The sequence below is a fragment of the Mesoplodon densirostris genome, chromosome 1 (genome assembly GCF_025265405.1).
Source record: "Mesoplodon densirostris isolate mMesDen1 chromosome 1, mMesDen1 primary haplotype, whole genome shotgun sequence".
NCBI lineage: Eukaryota > Metazoa > Chordata > Mammalia > Artiodactyla > Ziphiidae > Mesoplodon > Mesoplodon densirostris.
In genome coordinates, this window is record NC_082661.1 from 25,570,048 (window position 1) to 25,589,788 (window position 19,741).

The window sequence follows — 19,741 nt, forward strand, 5'->3', positions numbered from 1 at the left end:
ACATTTTTTTACCAGTGTAATAGCCTACTATGCTAACCCCTTCAGAGTATTATCTATAAGATTCACAACATCCCAGTATTAGTCTCATTTTACAGCCAGTGAAACTAAGGCTCAGAGACTTGTTTGAAATCACTGTTGCTTGGGGGCCTTCCCATAATAGAAAAAAAAAGTCTGAGTTTTGAGAAATCTTCCAGTGAAAAGTTTGCTTTCAAGCACAGATAACACTGAAAGCAACACAGTTATATGAGCAACTCTTTTGCCTCTAAAGATTCTTTCCTCTACCTGCCTCCACCCTGGTAAACAAGCTTCTCTGCATCTCCAGTACCATGGCCTCAAAACTCTTAATGTAACAAGTTCCCCCAGTACGTGTAATCACATTCAGATATGGCAGCTTGAGCAACTGAAAAAAATGTTCGACTCCGTAATTGTTCTCCGTCTCCCACTGAGAACAGATTTTAAAAGGAAAAAGTTCATTTCTTACGCAGCAGTGTACTCTTTAACCTGATTCTACCCATCTGGAAGAGAAACTGCTTACCTCACATAGATGCCAAAAAGGCTTAGAGATGACTGAGTCTGGTACACGGGACCTGGGAACAGGTGAGAGGCCATTGTGATGTCCCAGGGATGCAGACCCTAGGCCTGGAGGCAGCAAGAAGCAGCCAGATTTTTCCCCATTCCCAAGACACGCATTCTTTACCCAGGCAGTTTTAAGTATTTAAGAATGTATTTATGTCATTCAACTCAATAAGCTTATATTAACTGACCATGATGCCCAAGAAAGTGAGGGAGCACAAAGGCAGAAAATGCAGAAGAGATGGAACACCCAAGCCTGAGCATCACTTCTGGCTGCATTTACATCTGGAGTCTTAGTTGAGTCATTTATGGGTTGAATGGACAGCAGAACAGCTGTATTTGTACAAAACATCCATTTCCTTTTTTCTGCGGGAAGGGGCTGAATGATCAGTCCCCCAGGACTCAACTGCTCAGTTGCTAATCAATTGTTCATCTATGGGTCACCAGACCAGCCCTCACACAATGAACCTGCAGGCTACTACCGCTCTTCTTCACTGCCTTGGAACAATTCCTCATGCGGTATTTGTTTTATTATTTCACCCTATTTATTTTCACTTCTTTCCCAGGGCAACACTCCCTCTAGTGTCTGTGTAGGGATCTCAGGTTCCACTCGAAGTGCACAGGGTGCAGGCAAAAAGGGTACAGGCAGGTACAAACCTGTACCTCGATGGATGTGGATTATTACAAAATATTCATGGGTTTGGCCAATATGATAATTCTGGGAAAGAGGCTGTAGATATTATGCAGAGAGTTCCAGCCACGGATATCCCCATTTCATGCTAGGCACAAAGCAAAGGTAGGAGATGGAAAGGAGAAATGAACCTTGAACACCAAGGTCCATCCCATGACTTGGATGAAATGAATCTTTGGCACTCCAGGCTTTTCTTGTCCACCAGTCCCAGCAGCCCTGTGTTCTCCTATTTTCTATGAAAGCTGCACATTTCACTCACTTCCTTCAAGAAGTCTTCCATGATTAGCTGTGAGGTATAATCATGGGTGCCCAAGCCAAGAGAAGCTACTCTTCATCTTTCTGGATGCCTTTCTCAAAACTCCAACTCAATAAAAGCCCTAAAAAAAATGTTCCACTTATTAGCTGTCTGTTAGTATAATCGTTAACCTGACTATAAGCACCTGCTTCTAACCATTTCTATTACAAATTCTGAGTATGAGTTTCAAGCAGCCAGGTCCCCAGCCACTCACACTTCTCTCTTTCACTGTTTCCCTTAGCGTGACACAGAAGGCAGACACACAAAGACTCGTCTGAGTCAGGACGTGCACTATGGGAGGCGGCTGAAATGAGCATCTCACTGAGAACTGGGTTGTAGCCACGGGCTTTGCGATCAGCTCATTGGGAAACTTGGGGCAAGTACCTCCTTCCTCTGCTTCCGTGTTTCCATCTGCAAATGAAGAGAAAACCCCTTCTAATATAAGAATAACAACTAGGGCCTCCCTGGTGGCGCAAGTGGTTAAGAGTCCGCCTGCCGATGCAGGGGATACGGGTTCGTGCCCCGGTCTGGGAGGATCCCATATGCCGCGGAGCGGCTGGGCCCGTGAGCCATGGCCGCTGGGCCTGCGCATCCGGAGCCTGTGCTCCGCAACGGGAGAGGCCACAACAGTCAGAGGCCCACATACCGCAAAAAGAAAAAAAAAAAAAAAAAAAAGAATAACAACTAAACTAACTAAAATATCTGGAGGACTAACTACAGGTCAGGCATTTCTTTTTTTTTTTTTTTTTTTTTTTTTTTTTTTTTATTTTACAAATTTAATCAGTTATACATATACATATGTTCCCATATCCCCTCCCTTTTGCATCTCCCTCCCACCCTCCCTATCCCACCCCTCCAGGCAGTCACAAAGAACCGAGCTGATCTCCCTGTGCTATGCGGCTGCTTCCCACTAGCTCTCTACCTTACATCTGGTAGTGTATATATGTCCATGCCGCTCTTTCACAGCTTACCCTTCCCCCTCCCCATATCCTCAAGTCCATGCTCTAGTAGGTCTGTGTCTTTATTCCTGTCTTACCCCTATGTTCTTGATGACATTTTTTTCTTAAATTCCATATATATGTGTCAGCATACAGTATTTGTCTTTCTCTTTCTGACTTACTTCACTCTGTATGACAGACTCTAGGTCCATCCACCTCATTACAAATAGCTCAATTTCATTTCTTTTTATGGCTGAGTAATATTCCATTGTATATATGTGCCACATCTTCTTTATCCATTCATCCGATGATGGACACTTAGGTTGTTTCCATCTCCGGGCTATTGTAAATAGGGCTGCTATGAACATTTTGGTACATGTCTCTTTTTGAATTATGGTTTTCTCAGGGTATATGCCCAGTAGTGGGATTGCTGGGTCATATGGTAGTTCTATTTGTAGTTTTTTAAGGAACCTCCATACTGTTCTCCATAGTGGCTGTACCAATTCACATTCCCACCAGCAGTGCAAGAGTGTTCCCTTTTTTCCACACCCTCTCCAGCATTTATTGTTTCTAGATTTTTTGATGATGGCCATTCTGACTGGTGTGAGATGATATCTCATTGTAGTTTTGATTTGCATTTCTCTAATGAGTAAAGATGTTGAGCATCCTTTCATGTGTTTGTTGGCTGTCTGTATATCTTCTGTGGAGAAATGTCTATTTAGGTCTTCTGCCCATTTTTGGATTGGGTTGTTTGTTTTTTTGCTATTGAGCTGCATGAGCTGCTTATAAATTTTGGAGATTAATCCTTTGTCAGTTGCTTCATTTGCAAATATTTTCTCCCATTCTGAGGGTTGTCTTTTCGTCTTGTTTATGGTTTCCTTTGCTGTGCAAAAGCTTTGAAGTTTCATTAGGTCCCATGTGTTTATTTTTGTCTTTATTTCCATTTCTCTAGGAGATGGGTCAAAAAGGATCTTGCTGTGATTTATGTCATAGAGTGTTCTGCCTATGTTTTCCTCTAGGAGTTTGATAGTGTCTGGCCTTACATTTAGGTCTTTAATCCATTTTGAGCTAATTTTTGTGTATGGTGTTAGGGAGTGATCTAATCTCATACTTTTACATGTCCCTGTCCAGTTTTCCCAGCACCACTTATTGAAGAGACTGTCCTTTCTCCACTGTACATTCCTGCCTCCTTTATCAAAGATAAGGTGACCATATGTCCGTGGGTTTATCTCTGGGCTTTCTATCCTGTTCCATTGATCTATCTTTCTGTTTTTGTGCCAGTACCATACTGTCTTGATTACTGTAGCTTTGTAGTATAGTCTGAAGTCAGGGAGCCTGATTCCTCCAGCTCCATTTTTCGTTCTCAAGATTGCTTTGGCTATTCGGGGTCTTTTGTGTTTCCATACAAATTGTGAAATTTTTTGTTCTAGTTCTGTGAAAAATGCCATTGGTAGTTTGATAGGTATTGCATTGAATCTGTAGATTGCTTTGGGTAGTAGAGTCATTTTCACAATGTTGATTCTTCCAATCCAAGAACATGGTACATCTCTCCATCTGTTTGTATCATCTTTAATTTCTTTCATCAGTGTCTTATAATTTTCTGCATACAGGTCTTTTGTCTCCTTAGGTAGGTTTATTCCTAGATATTTTATTCTTTTTGTTGCAATGGTAAATGGGAGTGTTTCCTTGATTTCACTTTCAGATTTTTCATCATTAGTATATAGGAATGCCAGAGATTTCTGTGCATTAATTTTGTATCCTGCAACTTTACCAAATTCATTGATTAGCTCTAGTAGTTTTCTGGTAGCATCTTTAGGATTCTCTATGTATAGTATCATGTCATCTGCAAACAGTGACAGCTTTACTTCTTCTTTTCCCATTTGGATTCCTTTTATTTCCTTTTCTTCTCTGATTGCTGTGGCTAAAACTTCCAAAACTAGGTTGAATAAGAGTGGTGAGAGTGGGCAACCTTGTCTTGTTCCTGATCTTAGTGGAAATGGTTTCAGTTTTTCACCATTGAGGACGATGCTGGCTGTGGGTTTGTCATATATGGCCTTTATTATGTTGAGGAAAGTTCCCTCTATGCCTACTTTCTGCAGGGTTTTTATCATAAATGGGTGTTGAATTTTGTCAAAAGCTTTCTCTGCATCTATTGAGATGATCATATGGTTTTTCTCCTTCAACTTGTTAATATGGTGTATCACATTGATTGATTTGCGTATATTGAAGAATCCTTGCATTCCTGGAATAAACCCCACTTGATCATGGTGTATGATCCTTTTAATGTGCTGTTGGATTCTGTTTGCTAGTATTTTGTTGAGGATTTTTGCATCTATGTTCATCAGTGATATTGGCCTGTAGTTTTCTTTCTTTGTGACATCCTTGTCTGGTTTTGGTATCAAGGTGATGGTGGCCTCGTAGAATGAGTTTGGGAGTGTTCCTTCCTCTGAAATTGTTTGGAAGAGTTTGAGAAGGATAGGTGTTAGCTCTTCTCTAAATGCTTGATAGAATTCGCCTGTGAAGCCATCTGGTCCTGGGCTTTTGTTTGTTGGAAGATTTTTAATCACAGTTTCAATTTCAGTGCTTGTGATTGGTCTATTCATATTTTCTATTTCTTCCTGAGTCAGTCTTGGCAGGTTGTGCATTTCTAAGAATTTGTCCATTTCTTCCAGGTTGTCCATTTTATTGGCATAGAGTTGCTTGTAGTAATCTCTCATGATCTTTTGTATTTCTGCAGTGTCAGTTGTTACTTCTCCTTTTTCATTTCTAATTCTATTGATTTGAGTCTTCTCCCTTTTTTTCTTGATGAGTCTGGCTAATGGTTTATCAATTTTGTTTATCTTCTCAAAGAACCAGCTTTTAGTTTTATTGATCTTTGCTATCGTTTCCTTCATTTCTTTTTCATTTATTTCTGATCTGATTTTTATGATTTCTTTCCTTCTGCTAACTTTGGGATGTTTTTGTTCTTCTTTCTCTAATTGCTTTAGGTGCAAGGTTAGGTTGTTTATTCGAGATATTTCCTGTTTCTTAAGGTGGGATTGTATTGCCATAAACTTCCCTCTTAGAACTGCTTTTGCTGCGTCCCATAGGTTTTGGGTCGTCGTGTCTCCATTGTCATTTGTTTCTAGGTATTTTTTAATTTCCTCTTTGATTTCTTCAGTGATCACTTCGTTATTAAGTAGTGTATTGTTTAGCCTCCATGTGTTTGTATGTTTTACAGCTCTTTTCCTGTAATTGATATCTAGTCTCATAGCATTGTGGTCGGAAAAGATACTTGATACAATTTCAATTTTCTTAAATTTACCAAGGCTTGATTTGTGACCCAAGATATGATCTATCCTGGAGAATGTTCCATGAGCACTTGAGAAAAATGTGTATTCTGTTGTTTTTGGATGGAATGTCCTATAAATATCAATTAAGTCCATCTTGTTTAATGTATCATTTAAAGCTTGTGTTTCCTTGTTTATTTTCATTTTGGATGACCTGTCCAGTGGTGAAAGTGGGGTGTTAAAGTCCCCTACTATGATTGTGTTACTGTCGATTTCTCCTTTTATGGCTGTTAATATTTCCCTTATGTATTGAGGTGCTCCTATGTTTGGTGCATAAATATTTACAATTGTTATATCTTCTTCTTGGATTGATCCCTTGATCATTATGTAGTGTCCTTCTTTGTCTCTTCTAGTAGTCTTTATTTTAAAGTCTATTTTGTCTGATATGAGAATTGCTACTCCAGCTTTCTTTTGGTTTCCATTTGCATGGAATATCTTTTTCCATCCCCTTACTTTCAGTCTGTATGTATCTCTAGGTCTGAAGTGGGTCTCTTGTAGACAGCATATATATGGGTCTTGTTTTTGTATCCATTCAGCCAGTCTGTGTCTTTTGGTGGGAGCATTTAGTCCATTTACATTTAAGGTAATTATTGATATGTATGTTCCTATTCCCATTTTCTTAATTGTTTTGGGTTCGTTATTGTAGTTCTTTTCCTTCTGTTGTGTTTCTTGCCTAGAGAAGTTCCTTTAGCATTTGTTGTAAAGCTGGTTTGGTGGTGCTGAACTCTCTCAGCTTTTGCTTGTCTGTAAAGGTTTTAATTTCTCCATCAAATCTGAATGAGATCCTTGCTGGGTAGAGTAATCTTGGTTGCAGGTTTTTCTCCTTCATCACTTTAAGTATGTCCTGCCACTCCCTTCTGGCTTGTAGAGTTTCTGCTGAGAGATCAGCTGTTATCCTGATGGGGATTCCCTTGTGTGTTATTTGTTGTTTTTGCCTTGCTGCTTTTAATATGATTTCTTTGTGTTTAATTTTTGACAGTTTGATTAATATGTGTCTTGGTGTATTTCTCCTTGGATTTATTCTGTAAGGGACTCTCTGTGCCTCCTGGACTTGATTAACTATTTCCTTTCCCATATTAGGGAAGTTTTCAACTATAATCTCTTCAAATATTTTCTCAGTCCCTTTCTTTTTCTCTTCTTCTTCTGGAACCCCTATAATTCAAATGTTGGTGCGTTTAATGTTGTCCCAGAGGTCTCTGAGACTGTCCTCTGTTCTTTTCATTCTTTTTTCTTTATTTTGCTGTGCAGCAGTTATTTCCACTATTTTATCTTCCACCTCACTTATCCGTTCTTCTGCCTCAGTTATTCTGCTATTGATCCCATCTAGAGTATTTTTTATTTCATTTATTGTGTTTTTAATCGATGCTTGATTCGTCTTTAGTTCTTCTAGGTCCTTGTTAACTGTTTCTTGCATTTTGTCTATTCTATTTCCAAGATTTTGGATCATCTTTACCATCATTATTCTGAATTCTTTTTCAGATAGACTGCCTATTACCTCTTCATTTGTTAGGTCTGGTGGGTTTTTTTCTTGCTCCTTCTCCTGCTGTGTGTTTTTCTGTCTTCTCATTTTGCTTATGTTACTGTGTTTGGGGTCTCCTCTTTGCAGGCTGCAGGTTCGTAGTTCCCGTTGTTTTTGGTGTCTGTCCCCAGTGGCTAAGGTTGGTTTAGTGGGTTGTGTAGGCTTCTTGGTGGAGGGGACTACTGCCTGTGTTCTGGTGGATGAGGCTGGATCTTGTCTTTCTGGTGGGCAGGTCCACGTCTGGTGGTGTGTTTTGGGGTGTTTGCGGACTTTTTATGATTTGAGGCAGCCTCTCTGCTAATGGGTGGTGTTGTGTTCCTGTCTTGCTAGTTGTTTGGCATAGGGTGTCCAGCACTGTAGCTTGCTGGTCGTTGAGTGAAGCTGGGTGCTGGTGTTGAGATGGAGATCTCTGGAAGATTTTCGCCGTTTGATATTATGTGGAGCTGGGAGGTCTCTTGTGGACCAGTGTCCTGAAGTTGGCTCTCCCACCTCAGAGGCACAGCACTGACTCCTGGCTCCTCAATTTGGGATGATTTGTTGTCTATTCATGTATTCCACAGATGCAGGGTACATCAAGTTGATTGTGGAGCTTTAATCCGCTGCTTCTGAGGCTGCTGGGAGAGGTTTCCCTTTCTCTTCTTTGTTCTCACAGCTCCTGGGTCTCAGCTTTGGATTTGGCCCCGCCTCTGCGTGTAGGTCACCGGAGGGCGTCTGTTCTTCGCTCAGACAGGACAGGGTTAAAGGAGCAGCCTCTTCGGGGACTCTGGCTCACTCAGGCCGGGCGGGAGGGAGGGGCACGGAGTGCGGGGCGTGCCTGCAGCGGCAGAGGTCGGCGTGACGTTGCACCAGCCCGGGGCGGGCCGTGCGTTCTCCCAGGGAAGCCGCCCCTGGATCCCGGGACCCCGGCAGTGGCAGGCTGCACAGGCTCCCGGAAGGGCGGTGTGGACAGTGTCCTGCGCTCGCACACAGGCTTCTTGGCGGCGGCAGCAGCAGCCCCAGCGTCCCACGCCCGTCTCTGGGCTCCGCGCTTTCAGCCGCGACTCGCGCCCGTCTCTGGAGCTCCTTTACGCGGCGCTCTTAATCCCCTCTCCTCGCGCACCAGGAAACCAAGAGGGAAGAAAAAGTCTCCTGCCTCTTCGGCAGCTCCAGAGTTTTCCCGGACTCCCTCCCGGCTAGCTGTGGCACATTAGCCCCCTTCAGGCTGAGTTCTCGCCGCCAGTCCCAGTCCTCTCCCTGCGCTCTGACCGAAGCCCGAGCCTCAGCTCCAGCGCCGCCCGCCCCGGCGGGGGAGCAGACAAGCCTCTCGGGCTGGTGAGTGCCGCTCGGCACCGCTCCTCTCTGCGGGAATCTCTCTGCTTTGCCCTACCCAGGTATGTGGGGAGTTTCTTGCCTTTTGGGAGGTCTGGGGTCTTCTGCCAGCGTTCAGTAGTTGTTCTGTAGGAGTTGTTGCACGTGTAGCTGTATTTCTGGTGTATCTGTGGGGAGGAAGGTGATCTCCGCGTCTTACTCTTCCGCCATCTTCCAGGCATTTCTTTTAAACACTTTGCTATGTACAATATCTTATTTAAACCTTAAAATAGCCCAATGTGAGAGGTACTATTATTATCACTCCCTTTTGCAGATGAAAAAATAGACAAGAGAGGGTGACAACTTGCCCAATGTCACACAGCTATTAAGAGACAGAGGCAGACAACCCAATTTAAAAATGGGCAGGAAAAAAATATGGGCGGGAGAACTGAATAGACATTTCTCCAAAGAAGACAGGCAGATGGCCAATGGGCACACGAGAAGGTGTTCAACATCATTAATCATTAGGGAAATGCAAATCAAAACCACAATGAGGTATCACCTCACACCTGTCAGAGTGGCTGTCATCAAAAAGACAACAAATAAATGCTGGCAAGGATGTGGAGAAAAGGGAACCCTGCTACACTGTTGGTGGGAATGTAAATTAGTGCAGCCACCATGGAAAACAATAGGGAGCTTCCTCAAAAAACTAAAAATAGAACTATCATATGACCCAGAAATCTCACTCCTGGGTATATATCCAAAAAAAAAACCCCAAAACACTAATTCAAAAAGATACATGCACCCCAATGTTCACAGCAGCATTATTTATAATTGCTAAGACATGGAAGCAACCTAAGTGTCTATCAACAGATGAGTGGATAAAGAAGATGTGGTATATATACATATATACATACACAATGAAATACTACTCAGCCATAAAGAAGAATGAAATGTTGCCATTTGCAGCAACATGGATGGACTTAGAGGGCATTATGCTAGGTGAAGTAAGTCAGAGAAAGACAAATGGTGTATGACATCACTTATATGTGGAATCTAAAAATATATAACAAATTAGTAAATATGACAAAAAAGAAGCAGACTCACAGATATAGAGAACAAACTAGTGGCTCCCAGTGGGTAGAGGGAAGCGGGAAGGGGCAATATAGGGGTGGGGGAGTAAGAGGTATAAACTATTAGGTATAAAATAAGCTACAAGGATATACTGTACAACACAGGGAAGATAGCCAATATTTTATAATAACTATTAATGGAGGATAACCTTTAAAAACCGTGAATCACAATATTGTATACCTGTAACCTATATAATACTGTACAGCAACTATATTTCAATTTTTTAAAGACTAAATTCAACTTAATCAAAAAAAAAAAAGAGAGAGAGAGAGGAGAGAGAGACAGAGGCAGGATTCAAACCCAGGCATCCAGCTCCAGAACCCTTGCTCCTGTTTACTATATGGCTTTGTTTCTTGTTCCCAGTCTACCTCTGATCCTAATATATCCTGAAGAGGATGGCATTCATGATGAAAACCCTCCACAAGTATGAATTCACACAAGTCATACAATCATACCCAGGGTAAGTAACCTACAACCTAACAAGACCCTTGATGACCCTATATAACTATGTCCAGCTTTTCCCCTAAACTAGGTTCTCTTCCAGCACAGGCCAAGTACCAGGCCCCTGCGTAGCAATGGGCACAGATTTGCTCACCAACAGCCCTAAACGGCTAGCTCCGGGTCCTCTCACCCCAACCCAGTAGGAATGGTTTCCTCTGCTCTCCAGCAAGGAGTTAATAGCAGAAAGCTACCTGTGCAATCCTGAAGTTCTTAGACTCCATTACTTTTTGGAAATTTACTATGGTATGTTTATTAGCATACTATAAAGAACAGCATTTCCATAAATAAAGCCAAACTACACTGATCAAAATAAATGAGCGAAAATGTTCCTGATGATGCAACCAGGCTTGGTTCACTCACTGACTCAACAAGGTGACCCACAAAAGGCCCCCATTAACAACAGTTAGTAAGATACAGATTGTATATATAAGCAGCTGGTACTTACTGTCTGCAGCCACTGGGTAGGTAGGCAGGATGGCCATAGGACACAGCCAGGAAACAGGAGGGAGGAATCTATTCCTAAGCCTCTCTGGCTAGCCTTGTGTATACTCATCCTAGGCCTCACTCTATCCTACCTATAAAATGGGCAGCACCCTACCTCACTTGAATGAAAATGAGTCCTCTTAGAAGGAAAATGGTCTGTAAAAGCAAGGAGAAAGGAGAAAACCAGGAGTGCATAGGGGATGGCTACAGAGAGAAAGACCAGGAGAGAGTCCACGCTATAGGGTACTGTGTTTCTGTCTGAGCCTCATACCCTTCATCTCTATGCTGAATGATGTGATGAAAACAATTCCCAAGTGCACTTCCAGCCTTGACATTCTGTCGGTCTAAGATGCCTGTAGCATCTCCCATAGTGATCTCCTCTCCTCTGAGCTCATAGCCTGAAACGACCACTTGACAATTAACCACACATCACCCCATGATATCTGTCTTGTTGTCATGTGTTATTTAACTTTACAGAAGAGCAGCCTATACCCAAAGCATATTAGAAGGACCTTGAGGCAAATGCTGTCTTATCCTTCTTTGTCTCGCCCTCCATCACAGCCCTACCAACCCCACAGTCCCCAAAACACTGCCACACACAGAGTGAACACTTGGCAAATGGCTGAATATCTTATGTGAGTCCATGTGATCTCTGAAGCACATGAGGAAGAAGCCAGGATTGTTGACTCATCCCTATTTCCATACTCTTACTAAGTGGGGTAGAGATGCCTCTATATCTTATGTTAAAAGTTGTATACAAAATAATAAGCCAGGTGTTCAAACTCAGTGCTATGAAGAGACAGTGTCAGCCATCCTCCCCGGGCGGCTAGGGCACTGTCCAGTTCCCAGGGTCAGCTCAGCAAGTATGTACTGAGCTACGTGCCAAGCACCGGGCCACAGGTCACAAGGCACACACGAGAAAAGCAGAACTCACAGTAGGTGTGGGGGTGAGGTGCTGGTGTAAGCATTTTATCCCTCATCCCTCACCTTCAAAACACTCATAAAATAACCAAGTGCAAACTAAACATAATCAAATGTGTGGTACAGGCTGTAAATTCTATAAACAGTTAGGAGGAAGAAAAATAAATGCTTCTAAGAAAGGTTCTATAGAGAAGCATGTTTGAATCTTAAACAGAGCCATGAGTAATGGGTGCATCTCAATAGAGATAGAGGGGTATCCTGAGTGGAGGAGACCTTAAGAGCAAAGGCTTGAGTCAAGAAGGGGTCTGGGACAATGAAGGGGCTGCCTTGGCTAGAGTGAAGGGGCCCATCAGGGAACAGTCAGATGCAGAGTTGCAGAAGCAGATCCAGGACATACGCAGTGAAGAGCCTTGAATGGCCGGCTAAAGGACTCTGGAGTTTAATTCAAGAGGCTAAAGGTTCTCAAGCGAGAATGGAGACGTCCTGGGTGAAATGCTCCTGATTATAGGACCTGTCAAGTTATGAACAACCTGAGAAAGGAATCATCACTATCCCAAGGGGCAAGGGTTTTCAATCCCTTCATAGCCTCTGCTCAATGAGACTTGGGACTCACTCATTCACCAACTTGGTCAAACACAGTTGAGTTTCTCTACTGCGTGTAAAGCAGAGCTCTCTCGTCTCCACTCTCTGCCAACAAAGTCAGAGCAGCATCCAGACCCTTCTCTCAGTAACCCACCACAACAGGGGGATGACCGTGGTTAGCTGAAGGCCATCCATCCCATAGTGCCACTGCTGCTTACCCAAAGTGGCCCACCAGGCACTGGCATGCTACACTTTCCACCTCCAACTTCACAAGACCTCTTTTCCCCCAAACTTGCTGAAAATTCATCCTTTGACATTTTCTCCTTATAGGGAAGTGTCTCAAGCCAGCCAAGAGGCCAAAGGAAGCAGGAAATCAACAGGCGAGTCCAGCCCCCAGGCCTTGGTGTACCTGGCCTTGGATAAACCCTCCAGACACACCCTCCTATTTCAGCCATCCAGCTCTGTCACACCTCTCTGCTCCCTAGAGGATGATCACCGGGTTCCAAAGTGCCCCCAGTTACAGTAGGATTTACACAGCCCAGGAAAGAGCAGTTCTCCCTTCTGCCCCCGCTCCCTCCTCAGCCTCCCTGCCACACAACTCCCTTCCCTTAAATCCAACACAATCTGAGAAGCCACTTCCCGCGTTCCTTCTCTGCCAACTACAAAGCGAGTTCCAACCGCTGCATTTCTGCCCTCATTAAATTGGGCCTCCCAATTAAGGAGTTTGCAACTTCTGCTTACCTCGGAAATCACTGCAGGATCTGAGAAGCAAATCATTCCCTGTAACCGGGCCATCAGAGAAAACGCAGAGCAGGCAAACAGCCGGTGCGCGGCCCCTCCACTCACCACCCCAGGGCCTACGGTGACCAGGAGCAGTAAGTGCTGTTATGTCCCCCAGCATCTCCCAGCTACATCTCAACTGAGATGGCTCCCCTTGTAATATTAATTAAAAACAGATTCTTTTTGGCAAACCCCTGAAGAACAGCTTCTGTGGCAGGCTTTTTTTTTTTTTTTTAACATCTTTATTGGAGTAGAATTGCTTTACAATGTTGTGTTAGTTTCTGCTGTATAACAAAGTGAATCAGCTATACATATACATATATCCCCATTTTTCCTCCCTCTTTCATCTCCCTCCCACCCTCCCTATCCCTCCCCTTTAGGTGGTCACAAAGCACCAAGCTAATCTCCTGTGCTAAGTGGCCGCTTCCCACTAGCTCTCTATTTTACAGTTGGCAGTATCTGTAAGTCCATGCCACTCTCTCACTTCATCCCAGCTTCGTCCCTTCCCCCTCCCTGCGTCCTCGAGTCCATTCTATACGTCTGTGTTGTTATTCCTGTCCTGCCCCAGGTTCTTCAGAACGTTTTTTTTGTTTTTGTTTTTTAGATTCCATATATATGTGTTAGCATACGGTATTTGTTTTTCTCTTTCTGACTTACTTCACTCTGTATGACAGACTCTAGGTCCATCCACCTCACTACAAAGAACTCAATTTCGTTTCTTTTTATGGCTGAGTAATATTCCATTGTATATATATGCCACATCTTCTTTATCCATTCATCTGTCAATGTACACTTAGGTTGCTTCCATGTCCTGGCTATTGTAAATAGAGCTGCAATGAACACTGTGGTACATGACTCTCTTTGAATTATGGTTTTTTCTGGGTATATATCCAGTAGTGGGATTGCTGGGTCATATGGTAATTCTATTTTTAGTTTTTAAAGGAACCTCCATACTGTTCTCCATAGTGGCTGTATCAATTTACATTCCCACCAACAGTGCAAGAGTGTTCCCTTTTCTCCACACCCTCTTCAGCGTTTATTATTTGTAGGTTTTTTGATGATGGCCATTCTGACTGGTGTGACGTGATACCTCATTGTAGTTTTCATTTGCATTTCTCTGATGATTAGTGATGTTGAGCATCCTTTCATGTGTTTGTTGGCAAGCTGTATATCTTCTTTGGAGAAATGTCTATTTAGGTCTTCTGCCCATTTTTGGATTCAGTTGTTTGCTTTTTTGATATTGAGCTTGTGGCAAGCTTCTTTATTAAGCCTCTGAGAAGGCAAAATACATTAAGATATCATGACGCGGGGACGAGAAGGTTAGACAACCCAGCCAAAAGCTATTTGAAAAATCTGTTTGGGAGCCACAATTAGATGCTCCAGTGAGTGAAACACAATTAATCTGATCAAATCTGTCACTATTTTGCACATTAAGAGTAAATATTTTAGAACACCGTCCAGCTGAATTAGTTAAGGGTATGAAATCATGCCTGGGAGAGTCTGTGTGTTCCCCCTGCTAGCAGGGTAAGGACGCCAGGTTATCAGCATCTCCCTGTTTCTCTTCACCAAGGTGCAGAGTTGGGCACATGAATTGAATATTATCTGGCAAGCCCTTCCAACCAGACACACTGCAGGGGTAGCAGCCTGCAAATCGCTCTCTCTGGGAGTGAGCTGCAGGAAAGGCATGGGGATCAATCTACAGGAGGGTGCAGCATTCTCACCTCAGCACCAGAATAGGGGATCCCCATCAAGGCTTACAATGCCGAGGGAGCCCGGAAAGTGGGCTGTTGTCTTCACAGCTTTCCACTCTCCAGAGCCATTTGCCAACTCACTGACCAAGCAAGGAGGCGCCTTTCTTCTTTTGAAGGAGAAGAGCAGAATGATGTGTTTTTCTGTATCCCTGTCAGCCACAGGGTCTGGACTCTCTTTGGGTGTTTGTGAAACACTCTCTAGCCCATTAATCACCAGGATCTCAGCTGGAGACAACCAGAGAGAAAGGCAAATCGCTCTTCCAGACTATAGGCTCCAATCAGCCCTGGTGGCCCAATGGATAAGGCAGAGTACAGGCTCCAAACTCAAGCCCAGTCACCTCTCCCCCAAAACACCTGGCAGGGCAAGAAAGGTCAGAGGGGGACCCAGATTCCATCCCCTCCTGGCTCAAGCCTGCTGGGCGCCTCCCCCATTGCCCTCCAAGCTATCCCACCCCACTCCGGGGACCAAAGTGAATATGTGACTGAAGCCTAGAATGAGAGTCTCAGCCCCTGGGCACATGCTGGGCACATAGTGCGGGGTGGAGGTGCTTCCCTTGCACGTCCACTTCCTTATGCCTGAACGGAAACGGCCAGAGTGGAGTTCAATTTTCCATTATACGGGGTAACTGGAAACTCTCCCCAGAAAGGACCTCACGCCAGGAATAAGGTCTACCAGAAGCACTTGGAGGGAGAGCAGGAAGCCTCACAATGTGTTAACAATTAAACTGGTGGCCTTCCCAGAGAAGGACATGTTTAACACCCTTTATGTCGGAAGGGAACATGGAATTCTCTTTTCATGTCAAAAGAGCTTGGTGCAAGGACCCATGTTCTCTGCCTTGGGGACATCTCCAACCACTTTGAAACCAATGATAAAGGGAAGTTCCAGAAGGGACATCATCTGCATCACTCCTCACCCTGGCTTTATTTTTTTTTTTTTTTTTTTTTATTTTGTGGTATGCGGGCCGCTCACTGCTGTGGCCTCTCCCATTGCACAGCACAGGCTCCGGACGCGCAGGCTCAGCAGCCATGGCTCACGGGCCCAGCCGCTCCGCAGCATGTGGGATCCTCCCGGAACGGGCACGAACCTGTGTCCCCTGCATCGGCAGGCGGACTCCCAACCACTGCGCCACCAGGTAAGCCCCCTGGCTTTATTTTAACAGCGCCTTCTTTTGCTGTCCTCAGGAAAGGAGGAGGGGAGAAAGAAACCAACTGGGTAATGTTGCAGAAACTGGTTTCCTAGCTCCTCCCCCAGGGTTGTTTCCTTAAAGTCTCTCAAAGGCAGGGCCATGTTAACCTGTTTCCTCATCTTCCTCAGAGCAGCACAGACCTACACTCAAAGAAGCCCTTCTCGCTGGAATTGCCTGTGAAGCATCATCAAAAGAGGCAGGTCCAGCCCAAGAGCTAAAGAGGCGGTAGCTCTCTGGACCAGAGAGAGTAGACACCATGGGGTCCCTGCACTCACCTGTGCTGCCTTGTCCTTCGCTTGGACGGTAAGACTGGCCATGAGCACAACCAATGAACCCCTGAGGAGCTTTTAATGAACGGCCCAAATCGCATCACTGTCCCTAAGGATGCCGAGGCCAACGGATCCACTCCTCAGGCCCTCTGCAGCCCCTTTGAACTGAAGAGCCATTTCCCTGGGGGGTATAGGGCTAAACTGGCCCCCTCACTTCCTCTGCTGTATAACTGCCTTGAGGATGGGCAGAGAAGGCCATGCACATTTAATTACTACTTGCAGAAAGCCCTCTTTAACGACCCATCTTCAGGGAATTTGTCAACACATGAAAATGATCCTTAAAATAAAAGCAGAAACATAAAAAAACTCTTTAGGCAGAGTGAATTTATATTGTCCAAATGTGGCAGTGTTAAAATCACAGATCTGTGAAGACATCGCCTCCTCCTTCTCCTAGGGGTACATTTACTTCCACACATCCTGTCCATCTCCTCATGGAGTAAGAACACGAACAAAATAATACACATACACACAATTCCTCACTATCAGACTAAAAGGAAGTTGACAGTCACAATCCCTGCGGTCAGAGAATTACCTCTCTCTACACACACACACACACACACACACACACACACACACACACTCACTCCTTCCGGGACTTGTAAGTCCTCAATCACCCAGCCCTCCAAATGCACACGTTGCCCACCGCCCAAGTCCAGAGCTGTCCACTGCGAAGCTATGGGGGGCCTTCACTGGAGGCAGGTAGAGTCAGCCACCACGCTGCTGGTAAGCTGGACTGCCCAAATGCTTCCAACCCAGGCTGGGCTGCCTGCGTGGTGCTGTGCGTCAGTAAGAACCAGGAAATCTGTGCTCGGTATTGCTGATGTGCTGCTCTCTGCGGACTTCTGGCTTTCCTGTTATTCACCAACTCACCCCCGTGACACCCCCCAGGCGAAAATTTCCCAGGGAAATCTTTAATGTCACTCATGAAAAGAAATATAAAGGGAGCGGGGGCTGTGCTTTCCCATCAAATGAGTTCCCCAAAGCTGCCAGTACAGACATCTGTCATCCTCCAGACTCTGCCCAGTGCCGGGCTCGGATCTGATCCTCAGAGATGAGGAAAGGATTTTTGCAGGACTGGCTGAAGTGGGGGCCGAGGAAGGCAGGGGAGTGGAGTAAATCGTCGGAGGCCATCCCCTCTCTTCCCCGAGGGCCATCCCCCGCGGATCCTGGGCTGGACTGCACGCGCTGGCTGCCAGCTGGGGTGGGTAGGGTGGGGAGCTCCTCCGGCCCGAGCTCTGCGCCTGGTGCCTGGCCGCGGGCGCCGGAGCCGCGGCGTGGACTCCAGGGCGCCACCTCTCGTACAGCAGCTTCCAGGTTAACCTGGCAGCGGAGAGAGAGGCGTGGAAAGGTGCACAGAAAGCATCGGGACCCAACTCCACTTGGCGGGTTTGTCGTTGCAGGACTCAGCGGCCGGAGCGAGTATTTTGCTCAGTGACTTACGTGTGCTTGTGCTTGCGTGAGAACGAGGGGTGCAAGATGGGTGCTGAATTTCACTTCACACTTTAAACTTTTTTTTTTCTGCCCCTCCTATAGATTTTCGGGGCAGCTGCCTGGGTTGTTTGTTCTATTTTATTTTTAACATATTTATTGGACTATAATTGCTTTACAGTGTTGTGCTAGTTTCCGCTGTATAACTAACAAAGTGAATCAGCTGTATGCTGCCTGGGTTTTGAAGGGGGAATCAGTGTTGCCTGAAGGCCCAGCCTCCCCTAAGGCTGGGAGAAAGTGCGCCTGGAGCCCGAGGCAGCATCCTAAGCCCGGCGGGCAGGAGTACCAGAGTCCTTCGCGTTATTGGAGGGGAAAGGGGGGAAGCCCGGGCAGTCGCAGAAACCCGTCAGTCTATCCAGCGGTTCTTTCCCCAAATCAATCTGTGTCCTCCTCCAAGAAATCACACACACCCACGACAGGAAAACTGACTCTCCCAGCCAAGTACCAGAGAAAGTGGTCACTGATCCCTTTAAGGACCTCTTCTTCTTCTCCCCTCCGGGCGGCCCCAATCCTAGGGTCTCCGGTAAACAAAAGCACAGGCTGTCTTACAACAAACTCCACTAACCTGTTGGGGGTGTGGGGAAAGAGGGATGAACCAGTCCGTCTGAAAGTCGAGGAGTCCCCCTGCCCCTGCCTCCACCTAGACCCAGAGCAACTAATCTGCCCATCGTTCCCGCCCCCCCATTTTCCCTCGCTGTCGGCAGAGAGATCCGCCGCCGGGTGGGTACTCACGCTGCTGTTGTGTCCCGACCAGTGCACCATGGCTTGGTTGTGGGCCGAGTCCCCGGTCAGCGCGAACGAGGTGCTGGGTAGCCGGAGCTCTTCGGCCGCCGACCCCCCAGCCCGTGGTGCCTTCACCTCCTCCCGGAGACCCTTGGCCAGAGAGCGGCTTCCTTTGGAACCATCGGCTAAGACAGTAGCCTGGGTGTCTCCGCGTTCCAGGGCACTGGGGGACTGCGCCCGGCGACGACTCCTTGTACCGCCAGGCTTGCCAGGAGCCGAGATGCCCCGTCCCCACTGCGCGCCTGCCGGCAACAGCCCTCCGGCTTCTCCCTGCTTCTTTCTGCCGCTGCCTCCGCCTGGCTGGGGCAGTGGCTCCGGCCCCGGCCGGCGCCCCAGTGCGGCGCCTCTCCGTACACTCGCCAGCTCCTCCGGCCACTGGCTTGCCACTGCCCGCAGCGAGAGAGGAGGCAGCGCCGGGGACCGCGAAGCCAGAGCCGCGAGGCGCCCAGGACCGCCCGTTGCGTCCCAAGTGATCTCGGCGCCGGCCAGGACCCACGTCGACAGGAGCAGGAGCCCGGTACGGGCGAGGGGCGCCCGGGGCCAGCCTGCGGGGCGCTCCGTGCGCGCCGCCTCCATCCCGCTGCGGCTGCCGCGGCTCGGGCTGCCGAGCGTGTGGCGCCCGCCCGAGGTGCGGGTCGGCGCGGGGGGTGTGCAGGCGCCGGTAAGCGAGCGAGTGTGTGTCGGGGGAGAGCGGAGGGGGCGGCCGGGAAGGAGGTGGCTCGGCCTGGTCGCCTTGCTGGTCCTCTCCACTCTTCCCTCCCGGCTCTTGATGGCTTGCTCTCTCCTCCACGGGGCGATTCCAAAACCCGAGAAAAATTAATAAATGCCCCTTCGGTGCTTTTTTTTTTTTTTTCCTTAAAACAAGATTCCCGCAAAATCTTTCCCACCGAGGTCTTCCAGAAATTTTTTCAGAAGGAGTACTCAAAGGGAATACGAAAATCCTCTTTTAAAATATGAAAATGAAGCCCAATCCAGGAGGAGTGGCTGGCGACGGACCCCAATCCAGGGTCTCTCTAAAACCCAGCCTCCAGCCTGCTCACAGCGAAGAGTTAGGAGCCGCTTCTGGCCGCGTTTAGGGGGTTACCGTCCGGGCCTTTTGTGGGGGTGGGAGATGGCGCGCAGGGAGGGTTGGGGGGCCTCGAGGGAGGAGGAGGAGGGTAAAGTGTTTTC

The 19,741-nt window shown here is 46.5% G+C and overlaps 1 protein-coding gene across 1 annotated transcript in view; it reads right to left on the reverse strand.

The window, feature by feature from the left end:
- The window catches only part of SORCS3 (sortilin related VPS10 domain containing receptor 3), a 626,549-nt gene extending 607,402 nt beyond the window's left edge, over positions 1–19,147 (reverse strand). Inside the window, exon 1 of the mRNA XM_060103648.1 lies at positions 18,521–19,147. Within this exon, the coding sequence (XP_059959631.1) occupies positions 18,521–19,147 (627 nt within the window). The remainder of the gene's footprint in view (positions 1–18,520) is intronic.
- Between the last annotated feature and the right edge of the window lie 594 nt (positions 19,148–19,741).